General features: G+C 60.6%; 1 protein-coding gene across 4 annotated transcripts in view; it reads left to right on the forward strand.

Annotated features, from left to right (window-relative positions):
* The window catches only part of GSG1L (GSG1 like), a 167,632-nt gene that overhangs the window by 122,343 nt on the left and 27,696 nt on the right, over positions 1–17,593 (forward strand). For all 4 annotated transcript variants that reach the window (XM_045572521.1, XM_045572520.1, XM_045572523.1 and 1 more), the window contains one exon: positions 10,590–10,701. In XM_045572521.1, coding sequence (XP_045428477.1) covers positions 10,590–10,701 — 112 coding nt within the window. The remainder of the gene's footprint in view (positions 1–10,589; positions 10,702–17,593) is intronic.

Raw genomic sequence — 17,593 nt, forward strand, 5'->3', positions numbered from 1 at the left:
GCAGGGGAGGGGGTCCCTTAGCCCAGCCCGCACCCTCTTGAAGTCCAGGAGCCCTTGGGAGATGGCTGACTGATGGCTTAGACCCAAACCCCTCAGGGAGGGAGCCTAAGCTGGCAGTCGGACACTCTTAGCCCTTAGTGCTGCCACGGAGGCGGGAGAGGCTCCTGCTGCCACTGATGCACTTGCCAATCATGAGCCCGGCTCAGGGCTTCTGGCTGAGCTGCACTTTCCCTGTGGGAGCACACGACCACCAGGGGGCAGCTCCTGCCTTGAGCATCGGCCTCCTGGTGGTCAGTGCGCGTCACAGCGACCAGTAGTTCCCCAGTTTGGTCTATTTGCATATTAGCCTTTTATTATATAGGATTGCCCCGGGCTACCCAGGGGTCACCGGGAACGGCGCTGGGCCCCCTGACGTCTTCCCACCCCTCCTTCCTCCCCTCTCGCCCTGGGGCCCATTCAGTGCCTCGGTGCCCGGCGGAGGTGCTGAGGGACAGGCTGGGCTGTGGGGAGGTGTAGCTGACGAGGAGGTCTCCATTCAATGCCACCTCTGACCTGGGCCACTGCACTGCAAAAGGCAAAGCCAGAAACGGGCAGAATCCGGACAGGACGGAGGCTGGTGACCCAAGACCGAGACCTCGGAGGACGGGGAGCGAGGGGACAGTGAGGGGACAGAGAGGGGAGAGCGTTGCCAGGACGACGGGCGCAGGGCGGCTCGGCAATTGCTCGGCTCCCGAGAGCCTCCTCCTGAGAAGATGCCAACCGCTCGCCCTCTCCTCAGAGGGCACGGCAAGAAATTAGCTTAAATTGGAGCTGGGAAGATTTAGGTTATGTGTAAGGAGGGACTTTTTAAACCCTGAAATATGCTACTCGGAGAGGCTGCGGGATCTCGAGAGAGTGCCTAAAAATAGCCTGTGCTTTAAAAATAGATCCGGGCGCGCTAATGGCAGCTCGGCCTTCCGGGAGCGCTGAGCGGGCGGGCCTGCCACGTGGGCGCCCCGGGGCCGGGCACAGGGGGCGGCAGCCTGGGTCTCCGCTGGCTGGCACCACGTCGGGGGATTTGAGATGTTCGCAGATAAAGGGGTTTACTTTTCCCTCGGCCTCAGCAATGGGTGTCATGAGCTCAGCCTTTGGGGCTTCAGGGACAACGGTAACTGGCCGGGCTCCCAGTCCCCCCAGACCCCCCGGTTTCCCAGTCCCCCCTATTTCCAGTGCCACGGGTTTGCTGGGAATCCCCCCTCCCAGTGGTGCCAGGGGTCCTGTGCTCCCCTCCCTGCACCTGCCCTCCCGCCTCCTCTCGGAGCCGTGGTCTGGCTCCAAGGCTGACTGCCCCTCCCGCCTCCCTGCTCCCACCATGTTCACTCCCTGCAGGCAGGCAGCCTCCTGCCCCCGCTTACCATTACACAATCCTGCCCGGTGCCCGGGGATGAAGTCCACACTCCCCGGAGGCCTCAGAGCTCCCTGCTGCTCCGTGTTTACGCCTCCAGCTGCTCCTCGCACACCCACATGCTGCCCCAGGCTCAGCCCAGCCCCAGCAGCCCCGTGTCTGCCCCAGCCCCGCTCCGAGGCGGGGCCCCTGGCCGCTGTGGACCGCCCCCCACTCCCCCCACTCCCCCACAGGTCCCCCCACCGCGAGGAGGCCGGCACTCGCCGGTGCTCAGCGTGGTGACAGCTGGGGTCGGGCCTCGCTGCCGCTGCCTCTCCCTCCGGGTCCTGGGGGCCCGGGTCCTGCCCCACAACACACGCGCGGGATTTGGCAAACCCAGGCAGCCGCGGCAGGAGGATGTGTGTGTGGACGTGAGTGCGCTCTGTGATCTGAGGAGTGGCTCAGGCGCGTTTAAATAACTCTGTTCTCAGTTAATTAACCAGCCCGCCCCGCACCTCCGTTACCCGGAGCATGGCCTCAGCGCGATCCGCCCGGACTGCACAGAGCAGGGCCTGCGCCAGAGGCTGAGCTCAGAGGGTGTCCGCTCCAGCTCCTTCCCCAGGCACCTTCCTCAGGGGCACCGGCCAGGACCACCAGCCCCTCCCCAGGGGCCTCCTCCAGGCTCAGGCCTGCTCCGCCCAGCTGGCTGCTTCAGCCGCTCCGCCCCTCCCCGCCAGCCTCACTGTCACTGGCAGAGCTCACCGGTGCACACTGTCCCGCCACGCACTTCTGCGGGGTCTGTGCTTCTCTGATCCCTGAAAATGGGGGTCTGAGGATGGGTAGGCAACTTCACGCCTACCCCCATTCTCAGACCCTCCCCACTGCACCCACACCTGCACCCTCCCCACCACTCCCATCCCACCACCCACACCCATCCCACCACCCACACCCTCCCCACCACTCCCATCCCTCCACCCACACCCATCCCACCATCCACACCCTCCCCCTTTCCACCACCCACACCCACACCCATCCCACCATCCACACCCTCCCCCTTTCCACCACCCACACCCGCACCCTCCTTAGCACCTACACCCCCACCCTCCTCACCACCCCCACCCTCCCCACCACCCACACCCACACCCATCCCACCATCCACACCCTCCCCCTTTCCACCACCCACACCCGCACCCTCCCCACCACCTACACCCTCCCCACCACCCACACCCACACCCATCCCACCATCCACACCCTCCCCTCCCCACCACCCACACCCACACCCATCCCACCATCCACACCCTCCCCTTTCCACCACCCACACCCTCACCCTCCTTAGCACCTACAACCCCACCCTCCTCACCACCCCCACCCTCCCCACCACCCACACCCACACCCATCCCACCATCCACACCCTCCCCTTTCCACCACCCACACCCACACCCATCCCACCATCCACACCCTCCCCCTTTCCACCACCCACACCCGCACCCATCCCACCATCCACACCCTCCCCCTTTCCACCACCCACACCCACACCCATCCCACCACCTCCACCCTCCCCACCACCTGCACCCTCCCCGCACCCACACTCGCCATCTGGCTCTCACAGTGGCGGCCTCCCTGGCAGGAGGGAGGAGACGCAGCCCCCAGTGCTTGGCTCTGCAGCACCCACCGTCCCTCCCTGCTCCGGGGCAGGCCACCCTCTGTCTTCTGGTCCCCCCACCCCTCGGCCTTCTCTCTCCAGAGCTCTAGTATGTGACCCCCTGGCCTCTTCCCTGCCTGCTCCATCCCTCTGAGCACAGGGTCATCCCTGTCTCCTCCTCAGACCGCTCCGGCTGCTCCGGCTCTGACCCCCAACCCCCCCAACACACACACACACTCCCCCGCTTCTGCTTCTCCCAGACGCGGGGAAGTCTTCCATCAGTGCTGGTGTTTCACCTCCTCTTCTGAGCCGGTTCTGGTCAGGCCTCTGCCCTCAGGGCTCCATGTGGCAAACCAGCAGTCGTTTCTCTGCCTTCATCTCTGACCTGCGGGCCCCTCCTGCTCCTGACACGTGCCCATGGCTCCCATCCTCCTGCAGCGGGCTCTCTCCTTGCTCCTCTGCTGGCTCTTCCCACTCCGCTGACCGGCTCCCCGAGGTCCCTCTTCCCCCCCACTCCTCTCCCCAGGGGGCCCCCACGCCTCTCCCCAGGGGCCCCTCTTCCCCCCACGCTTCTCCCTGGGGCCCCTCTCCCTCCCCAGGCCTCTCTCCAGGCGGCCCTCCAGCTCTCCCTCCACAGGCCAGTGACTCAAGCAGCTCAGCCTCAGCCTGGCTGCTCCCCAAACCCACACCCGCACCCCCTGCTTGCAACTCTTCTGGATACAAGAGGCACTTCATGCAAAGGCAGCCCAGAGGGGGTCCTACCACTCAGACATTTTCTCATCTCAGTGATCAAAATCATCATCTGCCCGGCAGCTCACACCACAGCCTTGAAGGTCCCTGGACTCCGGGGGCCCACGTCCGGCCCCTGGGCAGGTCCTGGGGACCCACCTTCACAGCCTCAGCGAGTCCAGTCTCAGCAAGACCCCCCTCTCCACGGAGCCCCCTCTCCACGGAGCCCCCTCTCCACGGAGCCCCCTCTCCACGGAGCCCCTCCTAGCCTTGCCCCTCCTCCTTCTCCACAGCATAGTCACTGTGATCTGAAATTAGACCCTGGCTTATGCCCTGCCTGGGTTCCCCCCTCCACCCACATTCCTCTTACGGCGCTGAGAGTTCAGCCAGACTCCTTGCTGTGGTCCAGGGCGGCCTGGGCGCCCGGCCCTGTGTGTCCACCCCCCTCCCCACTCTGCGGGGCCGTCTCTCCCTCCCCCTGTGCCTGCCCCTCCCTGTACTCCTGTGGCTGCTCCAGCCACCCCCCAGCCTCTGCTCAGTGTCCCCTCCCCAGAGGCCGCCCTGACCTCCTGCAGCGGCCCTGGAGCTGCCTGGTGCTGGGCCCTCCCGCTGCCTGGAATGTTCTCGTGAGATCGTGGCCACTGGCTGCCTCTCTCCCCCTGACCCAGAGGCCAGGACAGCAGGACCCGCCGTCTCTCCCAGTGTCGCGCCCCCCCCTCCCCGTCCCCAGGAAGAGTACCTGGGATGGGATGACAAGCGCAGACAGGAATGGTGACTGGCACCTGCTCTCTAAGCTTTCAAATGTGGCCCGTCCTAGCTCAGCCCCGTGTCCCAGCCCAGACCTTCAGCCCCGGCCTCTGCAGCCAGTGCCACCCTCAGACAGCAGCACAGGGGCCTCGCCCAGGCCCTCAGACAGCAGCACAGGGGCCTCACCGCGAGCCAGGCCCTCAGACAGCAGCACAGGGGCCTCACCACAAGCCAGGCCCTCAGACAGCAGCACAGGGGCCTCACCGCCAGCCAGGCCCTCAGACAGCAGCACAGGGGCCTCACCCAGGCCCTCAGACAGCAGCACAGGGGCCTCACCGCCAGCCAGGCCCTCAGACAGCAGCACAGGGGCCTCACCGCGAGCCAGGCCCGGGCCGGATGCCGGGGTTCAGTGGTGAGCAAACCAGACCCAATCTAGCAGTCTACACAGTGAGCCTCAGGCACTCATTCATTCATTTGTTCGTTCATTCATTCATTCATGAAACGCTTACCTGGGGTCTATTATGGCGAGCACTGTTCTAAGTGCTTTTCAAGTATAAGCCGCACACCAGTCTAGGAGGTAGGTGCTATTATGAACCTCATGTTAGAGCCGAGGAAACTGAGGCACAGAAAGGGGGGTCACACAGCTGGGAGAGACAGTGGGACGCTAGGCGCTCTCTCTGACTTCGCTTCCCCTGCTTTCCCTCGGGCTCACCCTGACCCTCCCCAGCCTCTTCCGCGGGGCAGCCAGCGAGGGCAGGGCCGGGGCACCACCCCTCTTCTGGCTCTGGGTTCTGGGTGGCCAGCACCCCCCAGTCCCCGCGTTCCCCAGGGTCCCCTCACCCACAGGCTGGGAGGGGGGTCCCGAAGCTCAGGGAGGGGGTTACAGCTGTGACTCCTGATGGGGGTCCCCGGGGAGCCTCTCGGCAGGAGAGCCTCACTCGTCCAGTCGCCCCTCAGGGAGGAGGCCCCATCACCCATCACAATGCCACCGCCTGGTCCCCAGGAGCCGAGAAGCTCCTTTGCTGAGGCCGGAGACACGGCAGGTGGCCGGAGTGTGAGCTCCGGAGAAGCTGGGCGGGAGGCGGGCCTCCCAAGAGGAGTCTTCAGAATGCAGTTCGAGAATCGCACCCATTGCAGTTTCATTTATTGGATTTTCTTAACGCACGGCCTTTCAGATTTGAGAATAAATGGATTCAATTGAGAAATCAATGCTTTTCTATACCAACAATTCAGAGAATTAATTACTCTGCCAGCGGGCCGGTCCAGGCCTGGGTCCGGCCGGGAGTTCTCGCAGGAAAATGCTGTGCTGTCCCCCGTCCTGCTGTAAGGAGGTGTGCCCCCAGGACCGTTTTCGCTCGTTAGCTGGTGCTCATGGAAGTGGCCAGCGTCTGCCTCTGCCCCCATTTTATAGATGAGAAAACAAAGGCCCTGGGAGATCAAATAGCTCGGAGAACCTCTGGGCTGGCTCAGTGAGGAAGAAACCGAAGAAGCTGCAACATCCGAGGTTTGGAGAGCAAGGCCCAGCCCTCAGGAAGGACCGGTGGGGCAGGAAGGGGTCTGGGTCCCACCTCAGGGCAGAGTCCTGGGGAGGGGCAGGTGCAGGGGAGTGAGTGCTGGGCTGGGACTGACAGGGCTGTAAGTGACGTCATTAAAACAGTGCGGTGCCGACACTGAACAGAGCGAGCCAGGGCACAGATGCTGAGACAGGAAAACTGGTACAGATGTGGGGTTTGGAATACGCTGTGAAATGTCCTTTAAAAATCAGTGGCGAGCCCGGCTGACGTGGCTCAGTGGCTGAGTGCTGACCTGTGAACTCGGAAGTCACGGTTTGATTCCCGGTCAGGGCACGTGTCCGGGTTGCGGGCTCCATCCTCAGCGTGGAGCGTGCAGGAAGCAGCCCATCGATGATTCTCTCTCATCACTGATGTTTCTCTCTCTCTCCCTCACTTCATCTCTGAAATCAATACAATGTACTTATAAAATAAAATCAGTGGGGAAAGGTCGGTTGATTCTGTAAGGGCTCAAGGCAATTAGTTACTCATTTAAGAAAGCTACGTTGGACCCTCACCGCACCAGTCACTAAGATAAGTTCCAGAGGAATTAGACCAACAGCCCTAAGTACGTTAGAAAACTGTAGGAGACTGTGCGTGGTGCTGCTTTTCTTAAGTCAGACACAGGAACTGCAGCCCGAAAAGGGAAGGACGGGTGGGTCTGACTACATCAAATACCAAAATGTACGGCCCAAGCAGCTGTACTCACAACCACCCAAACGGGAAGCTGCGAGGATGCCCTTCAGCAGGCGATGGTAGATGAGCCGAGGGCGTCCAGACAGGGAGCGTCATTCAGCACCAAACGCCGTGAGCCGGGCCACGGGGGCCACGGAGGCACCGGAATGCACTGCTACGTGGAAGACGCCAGTCTGAAAGGCGACCTCCCTCTGTGACCCCAACAACCCACGTTCCGGAAGAGGCCACCCTACGGAGACAGAGAAGAGCAGGGGCCGCCCAGGCTGGGAGGAGGGAGAGGGAGGAGGGTGGAGCACGGGGGAGTTTAGGTCCGGGAGCCTCTTGGGCACAGGACTCGGGTCCCTGTCCCTACACAAGTGTCAAAACCCACAGCACGTGCAGCACCAAATGTACACCGTAGATTTAGTTAGGAACCATGCCTCAAGCTCTGGCTGGTGTGGCTCAGTGGATAGACCATCAGCCTGTGGACCAAAGGTTCCCAGGTTTTTGTTTTTGTTTTTAAAAATATATATATTTTATTGATTTTTTACAGAGAGGAAGGAAGAGGGATAGAGAGCTAGAAACGTTGATGAGAGAGAAACATCGACCAGCTGCCTCTTGCACACCCCCTACCAGGGATGTGCCCGCAGCCGAGATACATGCCCTTGACCAGAATGCCCTTGACCCTTCAGTCCACAGGCCGACGCTCTATCCACTGAGCTAAACTGGTTTCGGCAAAGGGTCCCAGGTTCAATTCCGGTCAAGGGCACATGCCTGGGTTGCGGGCTCGGTCCAACATGCAGGAGGCAGCCATTTAATGATTCCCTTTCTTCTTCCCCCTTCCTCTCTGAAATCAATAAAAATATATTTTAAAAAACAATGCCTCAGTACTAGCTCCTGAACCCCACTCACGGTAAGGCGGAGAGAGGGGGCATACGGGAACTCCCTACTAGCAGCTCGGTTTCTCTGCAGACCTAACTCTGCTCTAAAAAGAGCCTGTTCATAACCAAAGAGGCCTCGTTGTGTGGGGAAAGGCGAGCAGGAAACTGCCCGCGGTCCGGGCAGCCGACGGGATTAGTGTCCAGGGCCGCTAAAGAATTCCCACCGAGTGACGATGAAAAAGGATTTTTCCAAACCCTGTCATTGGGGCGTTGGCCCCCGGGGGTGTGGGGGAGCCTGGCAGGAGGAGCTCATTGTCCCGTTGCTCTTAGGCAAACACCTGGAGACAGCTCAAGGCCCTCAGCTGGTGGAACACATTAAATACGGCTCCTCATTATCAAGGCATCCCATGCGAGTTCACCCAAACCGGTGCCAAGTAAATAAACAAAGCTACCCGCTGGCTCGCCCCCGCGCCCCCCGTCCCACAGGCCAAGGCCGAGGGGGCCGGCTGAGGACGGGTTCGGTGTCCTCAGGCCTGCCACAGAGAGCCTCGGGGCTCCTGATGGGACTGGGCACTCGGCACCTGTGTGTCACCTCCCCCTGGGTGCCCTGCCTCAGCGCCCCCGGCAGCCCGGAGGGCAGCCCTCACCTGAGGTCAGAGAGCGGGGCCGTGTCCACACCAGGCTGACCCAGCCCGGAGCACGGGCACCGCCTGTGTCACGCTGAGGCCCTGTGCCCGGCAAGCCTGGCCGGGGGCTGGGAGGAGACACCGGAGCCGGAGCCGCTGCCGGAAGCTCCGTGACCAGGGCCCGCGCTTCCACGGGTCGTTGTGAAGATGAAAAGAGGCAAGAGCGGAGGTGCCAGTCGGACAGGGTGCCTGCACCCCTGTGCCCTCCGCTCGCCTGCGGCCTTCCCCCTCAGTGCCGCCCGCTCCCTCTGTGTCAGCTCCGTGCGGGCAGCGGGCAGCGGGCAGCGGGCAGCGCCAGGGCTCCCGCCGCCGCATCCACACGGGCGCCCGGGTTTATCAGAACCTGACAGCCGCATGAGCATGCCCAGTGGGCACCAGGCACGGAGGCCCCTCGGTTTACCCCCTCCGCGTGGCTGTCACAGTCCTCGTCCCAAGCGGAAGGCGCTGAGGCTCAGAGGAGGGAGGTGCCTGCCCAGGCTGCGTGGGGAGACCCTCAAACCAATCTCTCCCAGCCCGCGGCCTCAAAGACTTGCCCGTGAGCCACGGAAAAACATGTCATGTTCCAGCCACTACACATACACACACCATGTACACACACCGTGCACAGACACACCCCACATACACACACCATGTACACACACCGTGCACAGACACACACCACATACACACACCATGTATACACACCTTGCACAGACACACATGCACACACACACACCACATACATACACCATGCACAGACACACACGTACACACATGCACACACCACATACACACACCGTGCACAGACATGCACACACACACACACACACCACATACAAGACAGTACTTACTCCTGTTACATTTGCTGGGAGTTGACATTTCTGTTTCATTCTGTCCTTTTCTTGGCAGTGCTGGTCCCCGCCCACGAAGTTCAGTTCCTGACCCACCAGAGCAGTGGCCGGCAAACCGGCTCTCGAGCTACATGTGGCTCTTTGGCCCCTTGAATGTGGCTCTGCCACAAAATACCACGGCCTGGGCAAGTCTGTTTTGAAGAATGGCGTTAGAAGTTTAAAATGTTTTGCTTTCAAAAGAAATGGCAATTGATGCCAAAACCATTTTTGGCTCAATGGATAGAGCGTCAGCCTGCGGACTGAAAGGTCCCAGGTTCAATTCCGGTCAAGGGCATGTACATTGGTTGCGGGCACATCCCCAGTAGGGGGTGTGCAAGAGGCAGCTGGTTGATGTCTCTCTCTCATCGATGTTTCTAACTCTATCTCTTTCTCTTCCTCTCTGTAAAAAGTCAAAAAAATATATATTAAAAAAAGAAAAAAAAGAAATGTCAATTGTTGTGCTGTTGATATTTGGATCTGCTGACTAATGAGTTTGCTGACCACTGGGCTGAAGACCAACTAGTTACCACTGCATTCGTCTACTGAGTTAAGACCTGAGGTTTAAAAAAACACTCTAGCTAAGGTGACCAGATGTCCCGCTTTTGGCGGGGCAGTCTCGATTTTTAACAATTTGTCCCACGTCCTGCAGCATTTTAAAAAAGTTCTTTCCAAAAATCGGGACTTTTTTAGAACGCTGTGGGACAAATTATTAAAAATTGAGACTGCCCCGCCAAAAGCGGGACGTCTGGTCACCTTACTCTAGGCTCCTTCTCCCAAATGGCCGCCTCTCAGCAAACCACAGCCGGAGCTGACGTGCCCACGCCCGCGACCCACGCCGTCCACCCTCCTCTACGCTAAAACGGCAGAGCCACGAGAGGACCAGGGGGCTCGCAGGGCCTAAAGCACTTCCTCATCTGGTTCTTAACAGGGAAAGCTGGCCCACCTCACAGCTCTGACTGTCTCCTGGGCTTGCTCTTATCCAGGCTGCCCTTTGCCCTCTGCCCTTTGGCCTCCCGGTTCTGGTAGAAGGTGTTCATTGCAGCGGTGCTTATAGAGTAGGGGTGTCGAACTCAATCAGAGAAGGGGCCAAAATCTAAAATCCAGCCTAAATCTCGGGCCGAATGGTTTACTGAACAGTCATAAACTGTCATTGTGATGGAAACACAGCGGAGTGCAGTGATGACAGCGCGGTGCGGGCCACATTGCAAGGCCTGGCGGGACGGATTTGGCCCGCGGGCCTTGTGTTTGACACATGTGGGTTAGAGCAAAACCCGGAAGCAAGAATCTTGAGCACGAATCCTGTCTGTTGCATGGACTACACATGGTTTACTGCAACCGTCCTTCCCCATGGGGTGGGGTGGGGGTCCATGCTCTGCCCTGCACTGGTGGGCCCGTGGGGTGCACAGAGCCCCCTTTTGCTTCCTGACTCCTGCTCTGCTCCCCGCAGGCCTCCTGGGAATGGTCGCCCACATGATGTACACGCAGGTGTTCCAGGTCACCGTGAGCCTCGGCCCCGAAGACTGGAGGCCCCACTCCTGGGACTACGGGTGGTCCTTCTGGTAAGTGGCCTTGACCTCAGACACAAGAGGCCCGAGGCATGCTGGGACTTCGGCAGCTCAGCCCAGGTGGGGGGGGGGGGGGGAAGGGGGGTGAGCCCGGAGTCCAAAGGGTGGGCCCACTCTCATTTTAATCAGCCTCAAGCTAAGAATGGCTTTTACACTTTTAAATTCTGGGAAATAAATCAAAAGAACAAGAATCTTTTGTGAGATGCGAAAATTACGTGAAATGCAAATGCAGAGTGTCCATAAATAAAGTTTTATTGGGACACAGCTGCGCCCATCATTTATATGTGGTCTACGGCTGCTTTCCCGCTACGGGGACAGAGATGGACGGCCCACAGAGCCTGAGCTATGTACTGTCCGGCCCTCCCCAGAGGACGTGTGCCAGCCCCCTTCTGAGAGGCGGTGGGGGGAGGGGAAGCTGAGGCGGGCGAGCCCCGGAGGGTGCTGGGGTCCGATGGGTGCGAGGACCCCGGGGAGGGGCTCCGAACCGCGGAGCCCGGCGTATGAGAGGCAGAACCGGCCAGGATGCCAGGTAAGCAAGGGTTTGTGTGAGTTCCTGTCACTGAACGGTCCTCGGGGATCAGCGAGGGGCTTGGCTTGTGACAGGGAAACCCACCCACACTCGTCTGGCAATAAGGACGCCGGGGCTCCTGGCGCGGGGAGTATAGCTGTGCGTGCACTTCAGGACACGTCTGACCGGCGTCGCTGACGCGATGGCTGTCTCCCCTCCGTGGGCACCGAGCATTGCCCCCCCATTGCCGACTCCACCCCGGGCCAGGCTTCCCGGGGGGGGGGGGGGCTCCTCCTTCACTCACAGGGACAGTGGGGCCTCCCTTTCCCCAAAGTCGACTATAGCCCCAGCCTCCCTCCCACGAGCCCAACTCAGGCCACTCCCTCCCTGACCCACCACCATGACAAAGGGGGTGGGGGGGTCACGAGCTTAGGGCTCAGCTTACCAGGCCCGTCTCAGGAGCTGGGAAGGAGTCAGACTCCCGGTGGCATGGGTGCTGGGTGAGCTACCAGAACACCTGCTTCAGGCTGGCTGGGTCCAGGTGATCAGCCGATTCCTTAGGAACTGTCCCCCTCCCCCTCTTTCCTGCCTCCATTCCCTTCGTGCTGGTTTCATCACAAGCTTTTCCCAGAGTGATGGCCAAGAGGGTGACCACGCTCAGTTCCAGGCGTCCATCCCACAGGTGCAGCAATGGCAGCAGAGAGGCCGTCTTCCCACCCTTTCCAGCCCAGACCCCGGGGGTGCCCTTCGCTGGCTTGGCTTAAGTCATGTGACCATCCCTGAGGAGACTGGACGGCTCTCATTGGTCTGGCCTGGGTCACATGGTACTGCCCCCACCCAAACCCTGGACAGAAGTGGAGTAGGCTGTCCCCCAGAGGAGTCCTGGGGGGGTTGGGGGGGGTGGAGGGGGAGGAAAGTTGGTGGGATTGGGGGGCTGTTATCAGAAGGGGTGTGTGCTGGAGAGACCTGGACCGCAGTTGCCCAGTGCACAGGGTTAGGGCTGCCTCGGTGGCTGAGGCCATTATCCATTCGGTCATTGAACGAACATGTACTCCCTGAGCACTATGGGGCCGGCCACTCTCCTAGCAGGGTGTGTGTGTGTGTGTGTGTGTGTGTGTGTGTGTGTGTCTGCGGTGGGGTTGGGTGGGGTGGTGGGGGGACAGCAGTGCCAGGGCATTGCAACCCCATTGAGACGAGTGAACTGTGCTTTGTGCAATGATGTGGACCCTCCTGGCGGTAGGTGAGGGGGTTGGGGGAAGGGGGCGCAGGGGGAGGAGGAGAGGTCACCACCCACCACGGTGGGAACAGAGAAGGGGTCTCTCGGTAGGATTTGGTCAGGTGCGGGCAGAGGAGGGAGGGACAGGGAGCGGGATGGGGAACAGCAGACGGCGGTGAGCACGCACCTCGGGAAAGGAGGAGACGGGGGAGAGGACATTTGTGGGTGTCGACTCTGTGAAGTGGGCACAGGTGTCACCCCAGCCGTGCTGGGCGCGGGCACCTGGTGGAGTGGCTGAGGCAGGAGCGCTGCAGGGAGGCGTCCAGGGAGCCTGTGGGGGGCAGCGCCGGGGCGGGCCCAGGGGGGCAGCCCAGGCTGGGGGTCAGGGGGCTCCAGAGCCCCACGCTCAGCCCCGTGGGCGGCTGGTGAGACGATGGGGGTAGACACCGCTCCTGTGCGCCTAGCACACTGTTTGACGGGCAGATGCTCTTCTGGTGTCACCGCTGTTGATCTGAAATGTAACTTGGACATGAACCTCGTTTCCATCTGTGGGAGCTGAGGCTCAGCGGGCTGGGTCACGGAATTCTGGACCGCCTCCTCCCAGCGGCCTCGGGCTCTCCACCGGGGCCCTCGGCGCCCAGACCCAGCCTGCTGGCGTCGGCCATGGGCACCTTTCCCCCGGAAGCTGAGTCTCTGCCCGGCTCCTCTGCTCCCCGAGGGCTGCCTCCCCGCAAAGGGCCAGTGCATTCCCACGACTTATGTAAGACGGGCCAGTGTGTAGCCCACTTAGAGCTGGCCCATTTCTCCCTGTCACCGGGGCCCGCAAGAGGCACCAGCCCCGCTTCCATGCCTCACATCTGGGGCCGTGCAGGACCTGGCACTGTCATCGCTCCAGTTCAATGTGTGTGAGGCCATTTGTCACAGTTCTGGCCCCAGAGCCCCAGGGGCTGCGAGGAGACCAGCTCCAAGGCAGGACAGCCCGGCCTCTGTTCCGGGCCCAGCGGGGAGAGCAGACGGAGGGCACCAGCCTCCTGCAGGAACGCTGCTCCGGGCGTGAAGGTGCCGGTTAGGGGTCTGACCGAGCCCAGTTAGCCAGGCCTCCCCCACGCCGCCGGGCAGTGCTGGGCCAGGGGGCAGGGCCGCTGGCTGAGGGGTGGCCTCTAGCAGATCCTGCCTCTGACCTTCGCTGCGGTGGACCCTGCCACGCCCGCCCTCCCGAGCCTCAGTGCCGAGAGGGGGCGGCCTCAGGCACCGCGTGGGGCTGTGAGCAGTGCAGTGTTCTCTGCGGATGCATAGCCCGTCACACATGGGGGTGCATGATGCTCTCACGGTTCCGTGGTTCACTGTGCTCAGCTGGGGGCCTGGCGTGGGGCCTCCCGGGACGCCTCAGCCGGATGTCGGCGGTCCAGGCGTCCAGATAGCCCCCGGCAGCGCTGGCAGGCGGTGCGGCGGGCGCCGGGGGCTGCCCCTGGAGCGGCTGCCCCAGCACGGCGTCCGGGCCCCTTAGGGAGCAAGTGTTCCCAGGGATCCAAGCAGAAGCCACAAGTTTACCTCACAGCCTTGCTCCGGAGTCACGGGGCCCTGCTGTGCATTCTCTCGCTCCCGAGCAGGAGGAGGGCTGCACAGAGCCCCAGCCCAGAGGTGGCTCATGGCCCTCGTTGGAGACAAGCTGCCACCGGGACTACGGGGAGTCACGCCCGTGGGCCACAGCTCAGGGGTCGTGCCCTGGGATTGGGGCATTAAAACAAGCAACAGCCCCCGGAGCCTCAGCTCCTCCTCTCGGGAGGGGTCATGGCAGCACGGGTTCAGGAGGGAGGGGGACTGCTATGAGGACCGAGGGGGCCCAGCTCCTCCAGTGCTTGTGCCCAGCGTGTGCTCAGCGAGGGCAGCGATTGCACACGTGGGAGTGACATTGGGCCGGCTTGTGCAGAGGCCCGAGGCCCACCTACCCAGGAGCATGGCAACCCCCCTCCCTGGCTCCCCAGGCTCCAACCTACACCCCCACCCCTGTACCTCCAGACTCGCTGCTTGCTTAACCCCCAGAACATCAGTGTTGGGTTAGGACCCAGCCCTGGCTGCTGTCCCCCTCATTCCTCCACCGCCTCCTTTGGCCCTGCCTGAGCCCCAGGCCCTCCAGCCGCCTCCCCGCCTGCTCCTGAGTCTCCGCCCCCCAGGTCTCCCTGTGGCCATGCCAAGGCAAGCCCCTCCCCAGCCCCCGGGAGCCGGATAAATCTGAGCTTGGTGCCACCAGCTCTGTGCCAGGCCCAGCAGGAGACGCTTTCCAAGCCTGAGCTGGACAGTCCCGCCGCTGATGCCCACGAAGGGGGCACCGGGCCCACTGGCTGGACCGGGGCACAGCCTCCGAAGAGGCAAAGGCCCAAGTCACACCATTGGCCTCAGAGGCTGCGAACTCAGACAGCCCCGGGCTGAGCCCTGCCTGCCAGCGTCTTGCTGGGCCTGCCACAGGTTATTTAAATGTTCCCATTTGTTTTTAACATCGAGAAAGGCACACATTTCACACAGAAACTCGGGCCTCTGGCTTCCCCTGAGCATTAGGAGCTACGTCAGTGCCTGACCTGCGTTGCCCCCGGGCTTCAGGCAGCTGCAGCTGTGGCTGCCCATTCCAGTGGGGCACCAGCCTCCCAGTTCACCCAGTCCCCCCCACTCCCTCGTGCCTGACACTTTCACTTTCCTCACTTAGTCCTCCCCCTGACCCGTAGGGAACTTGCGTCCGTGGCCTCTCCTTGGAATGGCAGCACGTCGGTTTCCTGGTGATGGCGGGAGAGCAGACAGCTGGTCACTCTGTGCTTCTGCTCTGCCCTGGATCGGCATGGAGACGGATGGGAAAGGGGCCCTCTCAGCCCAGCACACGCAGTCACACCCGGAGCATTCCTGCTGCAGACCGAGGGTGGGACAGGGTGGCGTCGATGAGCTCGGAGCACAGAGAGGGGAGGCGATCTGGCCAGGTCACACAGCGTTAGAGCCGCGCGTTGGGCCGGGGCCGGGAGGGTGGTCCTCTCCGGGTGGAGCCCCGTTTGTGTGGAGCGCGGTGGCTTCGCTGCTATCTCTTCCCTCTCCCCTCCTCGCCCACTTCCCAGCCTCCAGGAGCGCAGGAAAGCAGGACACTAGCCCTTACTCTCTGGGGGCCCAGGCCGCCCGTTCTCTCTGCCGGGCTCAGCTGGCATTTCGGCATACTGATCCCCCAGAGGGGGAGTTGTGAGGTGTTTGCTGCTGTGACCTTCGCAGATCCTTGGCCCCAAAGAGCCGCTGGAGAGGGTGTTTGCTTGTGTCACCGCTGAGTGCTTGTGTGGTCAGCAGGAAGCTCTGGCTCTTCCTCATCTCCCTGAGGCGGGTGACGCTGGCCTCCTTTCCTCTGAGACCAGGTGCGTCAGGGAAGATGTGGCTGCCCATGAGGGCCCTGCTGGCCGTGGGTGGATTAGCCAGGCTCCTGATCCCGTCAGCTGGGCACTCAGGGTGGCCTGGACACGGGTGCTCTGCGCAGTGGCCCTGCGCCCTCAGCCAATCAGTGAGCAGTCAGTCTTCCCGCTGAGCGGGGCCTGGATGGGCTTCATGGCACCATGTGTCTCTGAGGCTGCTCCCCCAGCGTCCCCGGCCCTGCCCTCAGCTCCCAGAGGATAGCGTGGCTGACAGCCACCCCCCTCCGCTCTCCTCCCCCACCGTGTCCACTCTGCTCTTGGCTCAGAACACCAGGCCACCCACCCACGTGCCCGACAGCACCAGCTCAGAAGCGCAAGCTGCAAACACCAGCAGGGTTTTCACACTGCGCCCTGGGTGGGTGCCACTCCCCCTCCCTGCTTGGGTGGGATCAGAGGAGTAGTGGGGACAGGATGTTCACCACTGCCCAGCGGAGGCCACTGGAGAGAGCAATGAGGCTGGTGGGGTCTGCAGAGGCCTAAGGGGCCAGAGCTCCACCCTGCCCAGCAGTAAACTATATATATCTTCCCGCCTGGGTCAGTGAAAAATGCCTCAAGGACCCCTGGGACTATCACAAAAGACCTAGCCCTGGAGTTCTGGAAGAAGAGAGGAGGACAAAAGCACTCAAAGGAATAATGGCTGAACACAAAATTTTAAGAGCTCCATAGTTAAGATGTGGAGTGCATCTCCAAACAGGATAAACCCAAAGAAACCCATGCACCAGAGTCCAACTTAGAGACTAAAGCCAAAGAAAGCAAAATATCGAGAGCAGTACGTTAACCATAGAGAAGACCAATCTAAGTGAGGGGGTGAGGGTTTTGCATCAGAAACAATGGAGACCAGAAGAAGGTGGCATCACATGATGTGCTGAATGAAAAAGAGCAGCCAATTCAGCATTCTGTTTCCAGCAAAAATATCCTCCAGGAAAGGGAAGGGGAAGTCAAGACATTCTCTGGTGGAGGAAGACTAAAAAAAATGTGTTGCCAGCAGAGGTATCCTAAAAGAAGGGCGAAAGGAAGTTCTCTAAACAGAAAAAAGAAAAAAAAAATCTTTTTAAAGAAGCAATCTTGGAACAGCAGTAAAGAAGAAAGAAAATTTTACCTTCCTCCTGAGTTTTCTAAATAGAGGGGAACTTTCAGCTGGCTCATGTGGCTCAGTGGTTGAGAGTTGACCTAGGAACCAAGAGGTCACCAGTTCTATTCCCAGTCAGGACACATGCCCGGGTTGCAGGCTCAATCCTTGGGGGTGTAGGAGGGTGGCATGCAGGAGGCAACTTATCAATGATTCTCTCTCAACATTGATGTTTCTCTTGCTCTTTCTCTATTCCTCTCTGAAATCAATAAAAAACAAAAAAATTATTTAAAAAATTGAATAAAGGGGAACTTTTATAATTTGATAAAGACCTACAGCTAACACCCACAGCTAACATCATACTCAACGGTGAAGATCAGTGCTTTCTATCTAAGATTGGGAACATCACTCATACTCTATGTACTGCTGGAGGCCCTTGCTTGTTCAATAAGACATGAAAAGCAAATAAAAGGCATACAGATTGGAAAGGAAGAAGTAACTATATTTATTTGCAGATACCACGGTTGTCTATGCAGACAAATCTAAGAAACTTACATGTAAAAAAAATGCCTCTGCCAGCCAGCCTGGCTCAGTGGTTGAGCATCGACCTGTGAACCAGGTGGTCATCGTTTGATTCCAGGGCACATGCCTGGGTT

Source organism: Pipistrellus kuhlii, unplaced genomic scaffold (assembly GCF_014108245.1).
Source record: "Pipistrellus kuhlii isolate mPipKuh1 unplaced genomic scaffold, mPipKuh1.p scaffold_m20_p_48, whole genome shotgun sequence".
Classification (NCBI taxonomy): domain Eukaryota; kingdom Metazoa; phylum Chordata; class Mammalia; order Chiroptera; family Vespertilionidae; genus Pipistrellus; species Pipistrellus kuhlii.